The 15,412-nt window shown below is 38.2% G+C and overlaps 1 protein-coding gene across 1 annotated transcript in view; it reads right to left on the minus strand.

Annotated features, from left to right (window-relative positions):
• The window catches only part of EMC2 (ER membrane protein complex subunit 2), a gene marked incomplete at its 5' end in the record, with an annotated part of 42,277 nt that overhangs the window by 20,710 nt on the left and 6,155 nt on the right, over positions 1-15,412 (minus strand). Inside the window, 3 exon segments of the mRNA XM_072410738.1 lie at positions 5,704-5,761; positions 8,387-8,472; positions 14,479-14,543. Of these exon segments, the coding sequence (XP_072266839.1) occupies positions 5,704-5,761; positions 8,387-8,472; positions 14,479-14,543 (209 nt within the window).

Raw genomic sequence — 15,412 nt, forward strand, 5'->3', positions numbered from 1 at the left:
CTATCTATAGTTTTCCTTTTTTAAATCCACACATTCCTGCAATCTGGGGAGGTGGAAGTACACGGCAAGCTATACTATGATAGAAAGGTGCAGAAGATTTTTCTATATTTTCTAAAGAAAAAAAAAAAAAACACCATGTGCAGAGCCAAGCCAACACACATGTACACATTAAAAAACACTGATCCAGATTTCAACCTTAAAACTGAACCAAAGTTCTATTTTTTAAAAATGTTCAATTAGGCAGGTCAATATTTCAGAAAGGGACAGGCGGTGTCCCCTCTGCAATATTACTTCCTGATCACTTTGTGCACTGTCAAAATAGCAGAACTGCACATGCAAAGCTTGGGTTTGGTTGCCAGGATACCCGGCGATCCCGGCTTCCCATGCATTTGCCAGGAATTAATAAACTCCCACATGTGCAGGGGAATTATGTCATTCCAGCCTGGTCAATCAAGACCGCTGAAGGTCAAAATCAGGAGAAGGATTCAGATGACAGTGCCCTGCAACGGAACAGAGACAGACGAGTATCGCAGGTTTAGTAATGCCGACCCACTGACCCAAAACTAGTGTGCAGAACTGTGACTTTGCTAGGTTCCTACTTGTTCCAAAGCAGCAATTTAGAGAGCACATTGGATCAGCACAACATAGTCAACTAGTAATTTCCAAAAGAAGGTCAGCGATAGCTGCTGGCATATTTTTAAGGGTTTTTTTACATCTGGAATTTAACTTCAAATCTCAGTGATTTTCTAAAGGACCTAATTTGCATTTTAATCACTATAAATTTCTTTTAGACACTTACAATATCAATGTGATTTGCTTTTCAAATAGGCAAGTGTAATAGCGGTTTGTTATTAGAGAAATAATACAGCTAGTGTTGACATTAGTGCGATTTCTAATTTTCAAGGGCAAAAGTGCTGCCAAAGAGCATAATTGCAATGTATTTACAAGTTAGGTCACTGCCAGTATCCCCAATGGAACTGGATATAACTGCAGACTGTATTCACCCTGTTGAATATTCATACAATGCCTTACCCTTATGATGGGATAACATTGTGGCATAGCAAAAACCATCTTTTCGTTTCCAAACTAGCTAAAACATATTTTATTCCAACTTTTCTCTGTGTTTACAAGAGGGAAATGAGTTGAGCCAGGGAAATAATTAGTCTTTTTTTCCTCTGAAAATCACGTTTGCGGTCTCATTTGCTGCTAATGCTTATTAATCTCAACAAATTATTGGGTGTGTAAGAGGGTCATTCCAAAGAAGATGAAGTTTTTGCCTTTTCTGGAATAAAGGTAAAAAGGATGCAAGTTAGTATTGGAAATCTTTCAAGTAAAACCCAAAGTTGTCTGACTTTAGAATAATAATTGTATTGAACAAAGTTTATAGACAAAGTTAGCAGATGGCAGCATGGCTATGCTGGAGTTTAGGTCCATAAAGTCCTCTCCTACTCTCTCCCTGTGGCCCCTTTGACCCAAGTTTAATATGTTGGCTACAAGCAAACCTTTACAAAAAATATAAAGAAGATACAGCATAAAAATTATCTTTTCTCCAGCATTCTACAGGTCCAGTCAGCTGGACTGGAATAATATGAGTAAAATGAATACACCTCAACACCAGAGGATCTAAATCAAATGTTTGTTGGCATATATATTATACAGCAAAACCAAAAAAACTCAGACTGGATTCAAGAGACTTTTGTGTATTGGGCCATGTTCATTTTGTTTTCTAGATAATAAATTGATATAATGCTGACATTTCTTCTTATAGGTACAGGTCTGTTGCAAGATCACCAAATCATCTATGAAAATGTGTGGAACGGATTGTGTACTACAGCAGGTTCTAGATAAAATACAGAAAGCTCAGTTTTGACTGGGGTGACTTTTTTTTTAATATTATTATTATTATTATTATTATTAAAAAAAGGTATTTATATAGCGCCAACATATTACACAGCGCTGTACATTAAATAGGGGTTGCAAATGACAGATACAGATCTGTGACAAAGGAGGAGGAGAAGACCCTGCCCAGAAGAGCTTACAATACAGTACAGGGAAATTTAAACCCAACAAGCTTCTACTGAGGTTACAACATTTGGTTGAACTTACTGCTGTCATGTCTTCCCTTATTTTATGCATTGGTGAAACCCCCTTTTTTGTATGTGGCAGGGTACCAGCAGGGCAGTGGGGCATCAATTCAAACCTACCTCATGTTCTAAACTTCCCTCACCCTACTAAGAAGAAGAAAAAGCAGCAGCTGAACGAAAGTCATTGTTGACTCAAAGTATATTTGTGGTTGCTTCTGAAATCAGCCAAGCCATTAAAACCACCTGCCTAATTGTGTGTAAGTCCTTCCTGAACAATTCAACAGCTCGAATCACAGGACATCTGAAGGTCTCGTTCTCCATAGACCAGATCAGAAGCTTATGTGCCCAGTAAATGCAATTAGCATGGTTCAGGATGTGGGCACTCTGCGTGGTCTATGGAGGTACAGCCCCATATGCAGCAGGCTTCTATGCGTGGTGTGTTTCAATAATTTTCTCTAATAACCAGAATTAATTTTTAAGTAATTTTTGCTCTTTCGTGGGGTTGAACTAAATGGCCTAGCTAAGGTGCAATATTGAACCCTGCATGCACAGGACCATGTCATTAGTTTTCAAGTGGGCCTTTGCTAAATATTTTTGGTAAGCACTATCCATTACATACTGGGAACACCTTAGAGACCTATTAGAGATACCCTGACCCCATCATCTCATTCATTCCATATCAAAGTCAGTCAGACCCTTACACTTCTGCTCAGATCATCCTCAAAAACTGTTCACTTGTTACCCAATAAACCCCTCAAGGAGTGCCACTGTAATAAGAATCAAATACTATCCACTTTCAGTGCTTTAGCTCAAGACATCTGTAATTTTCTATGGAAAAAGCACCGAGAACTGTAGTACCTGTTTGCAATCTAAATTTGAACTTTATGAAACAGAAATAGAGTGTGTAAAGCAGTGTTCTGAGGCATTATGCTTAGTGTGTGATTTGAGCTTGAGCTTTTGAGGTTCATAAGTAGTATTTTAACATTATTAACATTATTATATTATTAATAACATTATTATAACAAAGCAATTAGGATTATCATGATAAATGTGTAAAATGGAATACAGACGTTCAACTGCTGGCTGCAAATAGGTAATTTTTATTGTTTTACCTAATTTTTGTATTATTATTTCAATGAGCCCATTCACCAGCTCAAAAGAACCACAGCTTTAAATGGGACATACTAGTCCCCACCTACGCGGTCAGCCCTGCTCAGTCCTATCAAAGATGTACAGCTTGTGGAACACCTGACAACAACGGCTTTATGATCGACTGGATAAATTTAATAAAATTTGGACCCCACGGGAGGCCTACGTAATCTCCCATCCCTGTGTATTTTATCCCTGAAATGGCCGGTAAAGCCCATTAAAGAACAAAGCGATGGCAGATAAGGGGACCAAGGTCCCACTAGTACACAGACTTAATCCCATCTTCTCACCTGTTTTCTCTTCCTTATCTTATTTCCCTTTCTTTCCACATTTCTGCTTAGGTTATTAAGGAACATTTCACATTCACTCTTACACATATGGATCTCCCAACACATTTTTTTTTCTTGTTATAAGCATATATGGAACATAAGGTCATATTTGAGAAAACTCTGATACCAAATAAAGTATCCACTGGGTACTATAGACCGGGCTACGGTGTACTTTCTCAACAGATTTGTAGGCATTCGAAAGTTGAAACAAAGTATAGGGGTGTGGTTAAAAGCTGACAGAATTATAGGGGTTAGTGGATACCTATTATTATTATTATTATTATTAAACAGGATTTAACCTATGGCAACAACTGGGAACACTAAACTTGTCACAAGTTGTCCTGTCCAATGTTTGACCAATCGCTTACTGCAGGGGTGTCAAACTCAAATACAGTGGGCCAAAATTAAAAACTTAGACAAAGTCGCAAGCCCACCTTAAAATTTACTGAAAAAAAATTTAGAAATTTTTTCCTTCTAATTAGATATAAAACCCTGATGTGATCACGACTGGCATCACTTGGATAACAGCAGGCTACGCACAGCCTGAGACCCCGCTATATGACAAGCCTTTGTAACTCCAAAAGCTCCCACGTGTGGCTGAGGGGTTCTGGATGTGCCAGATGCGGCCAATGCGGGGCTAAATCTTATGAGTGGCCTGCCACTGGAACTCCCTGTTCATTGAAATAGTGCCGCTACTAAAATTCCCGGCATTACTTGCGTATATAAAACAGTCCAATGCGGGGCCACAGATATGCATAGAGCCCGCTAGTCTACAGACGCGAGTGATGGCAGGAATTGTAGTAGGGGCACTTTGTCAATGCAGCGGCAGGCCAGATTCGACAACTCTGGCCTACAGCTTCCTCCCACCTATCTAAACACCTACTGAGAACCATTATGTGGGACCTTCATGGATCCTATCTGTTGCAGCTGAGAAACGGGCTTTCATCCCCACACTTTCAGGTCACTTTACTCATTTTGCTGACCATACTTCAGTGAGATTTCAAGTTATATAGAAGAGCAAAATTATACCTCTTGGAAATAATATTGGTTTTGGCTTGAGTGCCTTTCTTTTGCTGCTGGAGAAGGCTCTCCTGTTACCCATGACTGCATCCCTTGCCACGTTCAGTTACACCTCACAATTTATACTTTTTTGTACTCTATTCATTGAGGTTCTGTACATGTATAATCCCTGATGACGCGGATTTATTCTGCGAAACACGTTGGATTATCAGAATTTACCATAATATCCCAGTGGTATAGATATGTGTTTGGTGTTTTGTACTGAGCATTTTTATGGAAACCCATATTCATTCCACTTTTTTTAGCCTTTCATGATAAAAAAAAGATTACCTTTTTTCTTTTTTAGTCTACTTATGATATACATGGAACTGCCCATGTACATATCTGTTTTTTCATATACCTGCGGAGAACATTAATGCCCCCTGTTTAGTTACAACTGCAATTTTCGTATCAGCAATACTTGCATACCCTGTAGTAGATCTCTATTGGTTACTAAGCAGGGGCCATGTCAAACCACCAGTAAAACATTTTACATATGTGTATTTTTAACTTTGTATTTAATTTTTTTTCAGTTTTAATTTTTTTTTCTGTTACAGTCTGTTTTCATAAGTATATTGTATTCCTTTGCATGTCTTCATAGTTTTTTTTTTAAATAAAAATAGCAAAGAAATAAACAAGCACTTAAGTAACATCTCAAAACCTTAAAGGTGAAAAGCCAAAGCTGAAAGAACTACGTAACCACATGAAAACGCATTTTAATTAAGTCTAATCCTTGCAAATGAGAATGTTACAGTGACTTCAACTCAAAGCAAAACATTGCTTCCAAATTCCTGTATAAAATGAAGTATTGACAGTATGGGATACAGAACAAATTCTCTCCTTCCACCCGCGAACCCTAACACTCAAGAAATAAAGTTGTTACAATATTAATTTTTGTCCTTTGGTGGTATTTAGAGTGCAAGCAAAACAATATGTCTAAGTTAATAAAGAAAATAATTAAAAGAAATACATTTCCCTGTGGGGGAGCGAGAATGATTTGAAGCAATATTTTGTTAGCCAAGAGTTGTGTTCTCAGACGGCTTCTCTCAAATTACCTATTTCAGACGCAATATTTGACTTACTGTGTTAGTTGGATCTTCTTGTAATATCCTGTCATATATCTGGAGAGCATCATCATACCTGTTCCAAAGAGGAAAGTGAAAACCGCTTATGGAAAATTGCTTCCAGAAAACCTACACACAACTAAACAAACCCAACGATTCAGAATTTAAATGCTACATCTATCTAAAAAGTGATTTTTGGAATTTAGTTCTTTTGGAAGTAACTCACCCAAAGGCTTTTCTTAAAGCAAACCTGTGCTTTGCCAATGCAGGGTAAGGAAATACATTTGCTTTAATAGTAACAAAAATGTGTGGACATAAGAAATTATATACTTTAACATTCCCTTGTGCTTTGTATCTTTCCAAAGGCTGCAAAACCTGTTAATCCAGCCACAAATTTAATGAGAACCTGTCTGAGATGACTTTGATGCCACTGCCACACTGATATTCCAAGCAGTGCTATGAAGATGAGGAGGGTGAAGAGGTGATTTGTAGTCTAGGTAAGGGGGGACTCTGACAGAGTTGAAGACGTTGCCTGGATTTTCAGTGCAGCAGTGGTAGTACAGGTAGTCCCGAGGTTACATATGAGATAGGGACTGTAGGTTTGTTCTTAAGTTGAATTTGTATGTAAGTCTGAACATGAAATATATATAAAATCCTCACTGTGAGCTAATCACAAAAAGCAAAAAAAATAAATAAATAAAAAAAACTTTATGGAGCCTAAACATTTATTAACTTCTGGAGCAGTAAGGAGGGACATTATTCCCAGCTGCAAGAAGGATAACAATGAAGAAGCTGCAAAGATCCACAGTGGAGATTGAAATATCTCTCCACAGGACCACTAAGCTTAACACTTCATAGGACAGGAACAAACAACTGCTAAAACTACAATGAAGAAGAGGTGGTTAAGGATGACAATTAAATGCCCTGGAATGGTCTAATCATAGGCCAGACCTTCAATTAAGAATTCAATTAAGAATCAGTGGCATCATTTGAAGACTGCTGTATACCACTCCAATCTATTTAACTTGACTTCAAGCAGTTTTGCCTTAAGAAAACAAAACAAAAAAGAAACCGTAATTGAAGCAAAAGGTGGCTCTATAAAACACTGACTTTGAAAGGGTGAATACCTAGGTATACTCATAATTTCTATTTTACTTACTGTTTATGTCCAGACTGTAATGCAACAAACAGTGAGGGGGACGAATATTTTTGCAAATGCATTGTCTAAATATTTGAGTTGTCACCAGAACAAGAATATACTATATTAAAAAAAATGCTATGGGTTTAATGCTTTCATCTGACGCAGCTGCTCCAATTTACCCAGAACTGTAATTCTACTTTGAATAAATATATTAATATTTTCTGAATAAAACACAATTAATCATATTGCAGTTTTAAGAATGATAGTGGTATTTTAAAGTGCTGGCTACATTGAGGTGGGATCTATTTAAAGGACAGAATACCTACCATTATAACATAACATTACCTTTATCTGTGAAAAGCTCTTGATCAATCCACAAACCGAGCCCAACAAATCCTGCGCGGAGTCTCTTTCATTGTTCTTTCTGGGGCTCGCCGTTCCATCCGAAGAAACCTTCTTTTTTCAATTGGGTTCTTTTTGACATCACACAATCTCACACTGCATAGACATGAGAGTGGGCAATGTCTCTTTCTCCAAATGTAAAAAAAAAAATAAAAAAATTGTGCCGATCTCACTGGGCATGAGTGAGATTTAGCACTTTTTTTTACATTAGTAGAAAGCCCTTTAATGATCCATGTCTGATCGCAGGCATGTGCAGAAGAAGGAGCAACTCACAGCCTCCTTGCACAGCAGTTGCTAACTGGTGGTCCACGGCTCTGGCTGGTGTGCCCCCGAGCGGGGTCAGGAGAAGGACTCAGCAGGGAGGGCACACCGGCCAGAGCCACAGACCATGTCCCCCGTACGGATCGCAGGCTAAGGGAAATAGGCGGGTTGTGTCTCTGGACACAACTTGCCCACTCTCCCATCGCAGGCTCAGATCTGCGATGGGAGAGTTGGCGGGTTCAGGCATCATGACGTCACTATGGGGGAAGTATCTTCCCCTTTGAGTGACACACGGCTCCTCGAGCATGTGTGGTCCAGAGTGGTTAAATGGAGTGGTCTGTTGGCTTAAAAAAGTTGGTGACCACTGTCCTGGCATATGTGACACTGTGGAGGCTGTGGGTTTCCCTATCAGTCCTTACCACTGAGGCAATAAAGATGAAAGGGGAGAGGAACTCTCCAAAAACTAAAAAAAAAAAAAAATCTATTATGTTAATGGAATAATAGCCACCCTTTTAAATGTATGATAGGTCCGCTGCTTTCAGGGGACACTCAAAGTCTTGTACCCTTGGGTTATACTTCCATCCCCTACTAATAAATGTTATAAACTGCATTAGCTCTGTCACGATCCATTTCCATAATGAAAAGAATTACCTAATGTGTTACAATGATTCTTTTATTATTTAATTTCAACTGCTCTAAAGATCCAGTTAGTATTGAAAATCGTATTAGTAACTTTATTAATAAAATTCTTATGGTATAAATTTTCAGACAGACAGACAGATTTCAACAGCATCCAAGTGAGTTTACTCTATTGTTGCACTGATTAAAGTGTACTGGGAAGACACAACAAAATACTAGCAGAAAACATCTGAACATATATGGTATCAATTATTTTACCTTTCCATGGCTTCAAATCTCATGCCAGTTAGTTTCTTCACTCTGTGGCTGCCAGGAAACTGCCGTCGTAATTCTTGCAGACAGGACTTCAAACAAAGAAAATAAACACACATTAATGTTGAACATCAAAAGCAGACTTCCTCTTAAAGGCTAACCCCACCAAAAACTGATATTTTAGTATAATATAATTGCTGCCAAGATAAATTACATGCCATCTTCTCGTATCTCCAGGCAACTTTACTGGCAACCACTGCACTACCTGTAAGTCAGAAATAATGGCTACCCAGACAGCTTGAACTGAAAAGACATGCTTTCTTAGTCATGAATAAAATATTATTAATGAAATAAAGGTAAGAAAAACATAGCTTGTAAAAACTTATAGCTGGGTACACCACACAACACTTTTCAGCAACCACTCTGCTGTTTTTGGGTGGTTACTGATGAGTTGGGTCACAATACAGGGGCTGCCACCTGCCTACAGCTTCTTTCCATCCAGCTTAAAAAAGTTTCTGGGTTGAGCACTAGTATAACCCAAAGGTAAAAAACTACCCTCAGATGAAATGAGAAAATTACATTTTTGGCAAGTGTTTCCTTAGCAAATCTATACAGACTACAAAATGAAATATAAAATGAACTTAAAGTGAAACTAAAGCCCCACTTTTAACATGAGCAATTCAGGCAGATAATTATTGCAGAAAGCGGCAAGTCAAGTCCCTTCTGCAATAACTGTTCTTACCTGCCTGATCACTGCCCAGCTGTCAAATTTTCATGAGCTGTGTGCTTGCATAGGAATCCCAGCTTTCCTTGCGCATGCTGGGAATGAATGAACTCCAGTGTATCTGCATCATACCAGCATGACCGATCAAGATAGCCAAAGATTGTCATTAGAAAGCAAATATGATGCAAGAGGGAAGCCCCCTGCAAATGAACTGGGGTAGGGGAGTAAACGGGTTTAGTTCTCCTTTCCATTAAATTGCAAAACAGTGACACACCTATGGACTTTGTACAGCGTTGCGTAATACGTTGGCGCTATATAAATACTGTGTAATAATAATAATAATAATAATAATAAAACAGCAAACCTGCTAATCATATGTTGCGTTAATATACTCACAGGCTAAAACACTCTGTTAAAGCCCATTAAGCGTTTATTTCAAATCAGTTCTAGGTGCATCAAAACAGGTGATGTGAGATTTTTTTTTTTTAAGGGAAAGCACGTCAGTAAAGCTCATACCCACTGCTGCTTAGTCTTGAGGGTTGTCTGATCTCTGCAAAGAAACCGCTGCTTCCACACAAAAGCAAGAGGTTGTTTTTTTTAAAAGCACCTGTAATATATTTACTAAAAGTTTAGTTTAGCTTTAAATTGACTCCAGCATTTTAACATCCAGAAGGGATAGGCACCTACACAGCAAAGAAAAAACAAAGTTTGGCCATTATTCACTATAAACTATCAGCCAGAAGCCCCTCATGTCAACCTGGTGCCACCTCTTACCAATCTGGAACATTAAAAAGAACAACTACTGAGTTAAAATAAGGGCAGGGGAACAATTAACTCATAGGCAGGACTACATTTTGGGTGCTGGAGTATGGAACTAAATCTCTCTATACTCACATGTCCCCATTCCATCAAAGGGCAAAGCCATCTTCCTTCTTCTCTTCCTGGTTGTGATCTTTGGCCATCTTGATTAGCCTGGCCAGGATGATGTAACTACCAAAACACACTGAGTTTATTCAGTGCCAGCAAGCACAGGGGAAGCAGAGATTGCCAGGAATCCTGACAACTAATGCCGTGCATTAGTTGCGCATATGCAACGAGTTTCCCATGCGCAGTTCACCGGGGTGATAAGAAAGGTAAGAATGAATATTACAGAAGAGACATTTTGCTTGTCCTTTTCTGCAATAAAATTTTTAAAAGTGGAACTTAAGTTCTGCTTTCAAGCTGTTATTGCTTCAGTATGAGATATTACAGAAAGCGATTTGCTAGCTGAATGGTCTGAAAATCCAGTGAAGACCAGTGGTTGTATGTGAACTTTTTATTTAGACATGTCTGTCAAAATTACATAAGGCTTCTGCACTTCTCATTCCTTACGAATGTTGACAGACCCCAGGAGAGTGTGGAAATTGGTTAAAAATTTCTGGGTTTCCAGTGACTTGAAACATTTGGACATTTTTTAAGTTAAACAGCTCTATGACACTCTTGGACACAGAACAGAAAAAACTTTGTTCACGATGATGAAAAAAGAAAATTATAAATATGCAGGACATAACCACGCAGATTTAAACAAATACTTTTGAAGTATATGCAGATGCAAGAGAGCGCAGCGCTGAGAACATGTGGAACAAGGTTTCCATGAGAAAGTGAAGCTCATCCACAAGATTTCAGCTGCAGTGTCAGTTGAAGATAGAAAAGCGCCATGTGTCAGAATATAGTCAAGTTGGCAACACCAAAGCAAAATAAACAGGGTTTAAAGAGTCTGATCTGTAGCAATGGCAGATCCGAAAGCAATTCTTTCAGCAGAAAAATAAATCCTCAGTACTTGAAACATATACAGGAATAAAATTATTTATGCCAAAAATGTCAGGCAGCCTGTGACAATTTGGGGAGGCTCGGTATTATCCAGATGTCCCTGCTGGAGAATATCTCATCCTTGCAGAGCCAAATTAATTTTCAATGGAAACCAAAAATCAGTATCAATTTTAGCACCCTACCTGGGTGCAGGAATGACTGGTTTATCCTCTGCTGATTGGTTTAAGGATTTGAGGTGTAACATAATTTCTTGAATAGCTCTGTTTGAATGTAAGCTCCTTAAGCCATCCTAGAATGTCTGTATCTAGTTTCCTAATGAGTAAATATAATAAAAGTGGCTTGCAACTCAAAGTGAAAATCTGCGTGCATTGAGAACACCAAGACATATTACTGAAGTCTAAGCAGTACTCTAAAAAACGTAATTGTGTGCTAAATTCCTTCTTAAAACATACCATTGAATGTGTTTTGCTATATTCGCTTGAGAAGTGTGAAAATATTTGTTGTCAAAAATTCAAAGCTGATTCAGTGCTCATTTCATTTATTTTACCAAGCAGAGGAATTTAGAATTCAGAGATGGGGAGGAGGTGGGTTTGAGTTGTTTGGTAATATAGAAAACCAGGCAGGGCTGACTCTACTTAGTCCACAAAACTGCTTTATGTTGTCAGCCCACAACGGTACTTGGGAGCTAAGAGCATTGCTGACAGATTAACGGGTATTTTCCTGTACTATATCAGGCTTAAAACACAGCGAAACAGATGTATTGAAGTAATTTACTAGACGTTTTATTTTGCCCTTACATACACTATCAGTGCAATCCATGAGCCTTGAGTCTGATAGCTGTACAGGTAGTCCCCAGGTTAAGGACATCCGACATACAAACCACTCCTAGATATGAACAGGGCTTCCCTGCTCCTGTGCAGGACAAAGGCTTGGGTGGGGGGGCAGTTTGCATGACTTGCAGAAGAAATCTTTTGCTAAACACAGCTGAGGTTGTGGGTGATCCTACGGGGCTAAGTTCTTTCTGCAGCCTCTTGTAACTCTTTAATGACCAAGACAAACTTAGCAGTTGTTTCTTTTTGCATATCGAAGGACAGCTTGCTCCAGAAGTTAATGAATGTCTAGGCTTTATGATTAACTTACAGTGAGGATTTTATACAGTAACTGACACCACGCTGCCTAATATTATGCTGGGACTAACATCTGTTCTAATTGCATTGATTAAAATAATGTATCTGTTCCAATTTGAACAGATACATATTCAACTTAATACCAAACCTACAGCCCCTATATTGTATGTGACCCAGGGACTACCTATATATCTGTAGGGTAAGACAAGGTACTTCAGCCGTTTAACTGATATTCTCATTAGATATGGAAAGGTCACTACTGTACCGATCACTGAAAAAGAAACTGCAAGCATCAAGCCTACAAACATAACCCGTTCATCTTTTCTGATTGTCCTTGTGTCTATAGCAGGATTCCTCCAGATTGCTAGGGGTTCCTTAAGCAATTAGTAATTTGTACTTCTCTGGCAAGTTTAACTGACACCAATGATCTTTTTGGCTATCTATAAAGGTGACATGTAAGAGGCATTCTTCCCATTTACTACCACACTAACGTACTGTGAGCTGTGTATATAGTAATTATAGAAGGGGTTCCCTGAAGACAAGAAATTTATTTCAAGGGGTTTCCTCATGTTAAAATGTTGAGCAACACTGGTCTACAGAGTGCTGTATTAGGGTAATCAAGGATCTGCCCAATTAAAATTTCAAATATTTATGACTTTGATTTGAGTTACTTGCCTTTCAAGAGTTTAATCAGAAAAGAAACCATCACTTAAAATAAACATATCCCCCGTGATAGCTCCCAGCAAAGGGCTGAAAACATAAGAAGGATAGCAGATTTCATAATAAACAACTTTACCCCTGGCTTCCCATCATGTTTTCTATTTTCTATGTTCAGGTAAAATTTTGTTTATTGTTTATGTTTTGGGCAATGGAATAGTGTTTAGGATTTTTTGGCACAGAAAAAAATCACATCACAAAGCTGTACATATTTCATAGCAAATAGTTGGTTCATGTTCTTTTATGATGTGGGCTTTACAGAACTTTTATGCAAACAAAACTCACCTTCCATTCCAGGTCCATGAGTGTGCAAGCCTCATTCAATTGAAATCTTGTGAGACCTTTCCAGGGTTTTAATAAAGGCACCTTGGCCTCAAAGGAAAAAGCAACCAGAGTGGGCTGCAGTTAGTACTTAGAGGAAGAATAATGAGGACGAGACCTGGTATTAGGCTTAACCCCTGTGATTGCCAAAAAAATATTACACACGTGTAGGAATCAAAGAGTTAAACAAGCTCATGTCTGTGGATGTGGAAGTGAACTGGAAGGTTACACAGCCAACAAATCATACCTAAAAATCAAAAATACAGACAAGCCTTTCTGGCAAAAAGATCGTGGACCCAATGTTCCCAATTTTCCTAACCAACATTTAGGCCCATGATGCTGAACTAGCAGATCAGTGAACATGAATTTCTCCTAATATTCACATATAACCAAAATATGCTCATTGCTGGTCTAATGACCATTTTGTTGTATATCGGTAGACAAAGCAAATGGGTCTCTGATATTTTACTTAAACTTTAATGGTCAAAAGTTAAAATATTTTAAAGACAACCTGTAGAGAAACAGTACTAATCAACTCTTTAAAATTGAGCACTTTAATATGAAAGAATGCACGCTCCATTTTACTGCTTGGCACACTAGGGTACTCATCAAATGCCTCCACAAATATAAAATTGACATATGGATAAACCTCCATATGGCCATGCAGCAGCCCAACAATATATTGAGAAGCCCAGTGACTGGCATGTTGGATGGCTGAGGGGCACGCTAAATTGACTTGTAGAAAGTGTCTATTTGAATAGATAGGGTTAGGTGACATCTTCTGGTATTAGAGCTTTATTCAAACTGTTAGTTTATACTGTTTTTTCCTCCCCACTTGTTTTCTGTAAAAATGAAAACACCTGTAAAAGCAATCTCTGAAACGCTGGATTCAGAAGATTCTCTGAAGTTGCAGTTTAACTTCAACATAGCACTTGGCAGCACAAGCAGCGGGAGAGGCGAGAACTACTCATATATTGCAAAAAGAACATTTTCAACTATTTTTATCTTAGCAGCAAAATATTTTCTTTAGGCAAAGCTTTCGCAGTCCTCCATCCTACCTGCCGATAACCCATCCAGGTGTCTCTTACTTTGTCCCTTCCAAGTTGACCTTACTAGCCAGATATGCGCAACTAAAATGCAGATCCAGGTCAGTAAACAGTTCTGTTTTTCAGACTTGAAACTTCTAATCCCACAAGGAAGAAGATGGCAGTCAACTCCAAACTTATGATGATCTGGCAAAAATGCCAAGGGTAGCAACTGATGACATCAATGCCATCACAACACTGGAGCGGCGCTTTAGTGTCTGTACAATGGATGCCAAACAAGTAAGAATAAAGGAAATTTAAGGGATATAATACTAATAAGCAGTATATGTATTAAGGTATAAATGTGTCACTCACCAGAGCCACATCATCTCGGCCACAGTCTAAGGCAGCAACCATCACCTGTTCATGTATTATCCATACTGCAAAGCAAGAGACACTTCATTAAGCAATCTACCAAAACCAAACAAAAGTCATGAAAACAAATGATATAATAGAAAATATCTAGTAAGGATTCCTATCATTTTTCTTTTTTTTTTATGCACCAAAGATTTGTGCAACACTTGCCATTGACACAGGCAAAAAAGCCACTGAAAGACAAGCAAGGGAAGCTGTCATTCTTTAACAGAAGTATTTTAAGAAGCGTAATGGTAGGACCCTTGAGTGCTGTTAAAAAGTATGTGAAATATTGAACATTGCATTTGAAATAGGATGTTAATGTTTTATTGTGACTATAGTGATAGGAATTACATGAAAAGATCATAGAAATACTAATAAGGACATACTAAAAAAGGGAACATAATCAAGTAACACATTCATAACATATACATTCACATACCATACTCATGTGCACATTGCTCCCTAGTGGGGTACAGACAGCAAAAAAAATTACCTGATATGGGTTTTACCTTCCTTATCTGATATAACATAGCTGTAGTGAATTGGGCTTCACCTACAAATGGAAATCTAATATTTACCTATATCCAATTAGGCTTTGCTAATCATTATACTTTCACTTGGACTGGTTTTCTCCCAGACAATAATACATTTTCTTTGATTCATTCCAAATAGGACATGTAAGAGTCATAAATCTTTTTGAGTTTAACGTCTGATTAATTTATAATGCTATATATACACACACACATAATAAACTTTAATTCCAATCCTTAATTCTTTCAAGACCTATGTCCTTGTACCTTCTCCAATCGCAAGATTACGAACGGTTAACCACCTGAGCGTTACACTGAGGTCTAGATTTCTGTACCAAAAGCGGTACACTGTTTTTCATGAA

This window comes from Pyxicephalus adspersus, chromosome 5 (genome assembly GCF_032062135.1).
Source record: "Pyxicephalus adspersus chromosome 5, UCB_Pads_2.0, whole genome shotgun sequence".
NCBI lineage: Eukaryota > Metazoa > Chordata > Amphibia > Anura > Pyxicephalidae > Pyxicephalus > Pyxicephalus adspersus.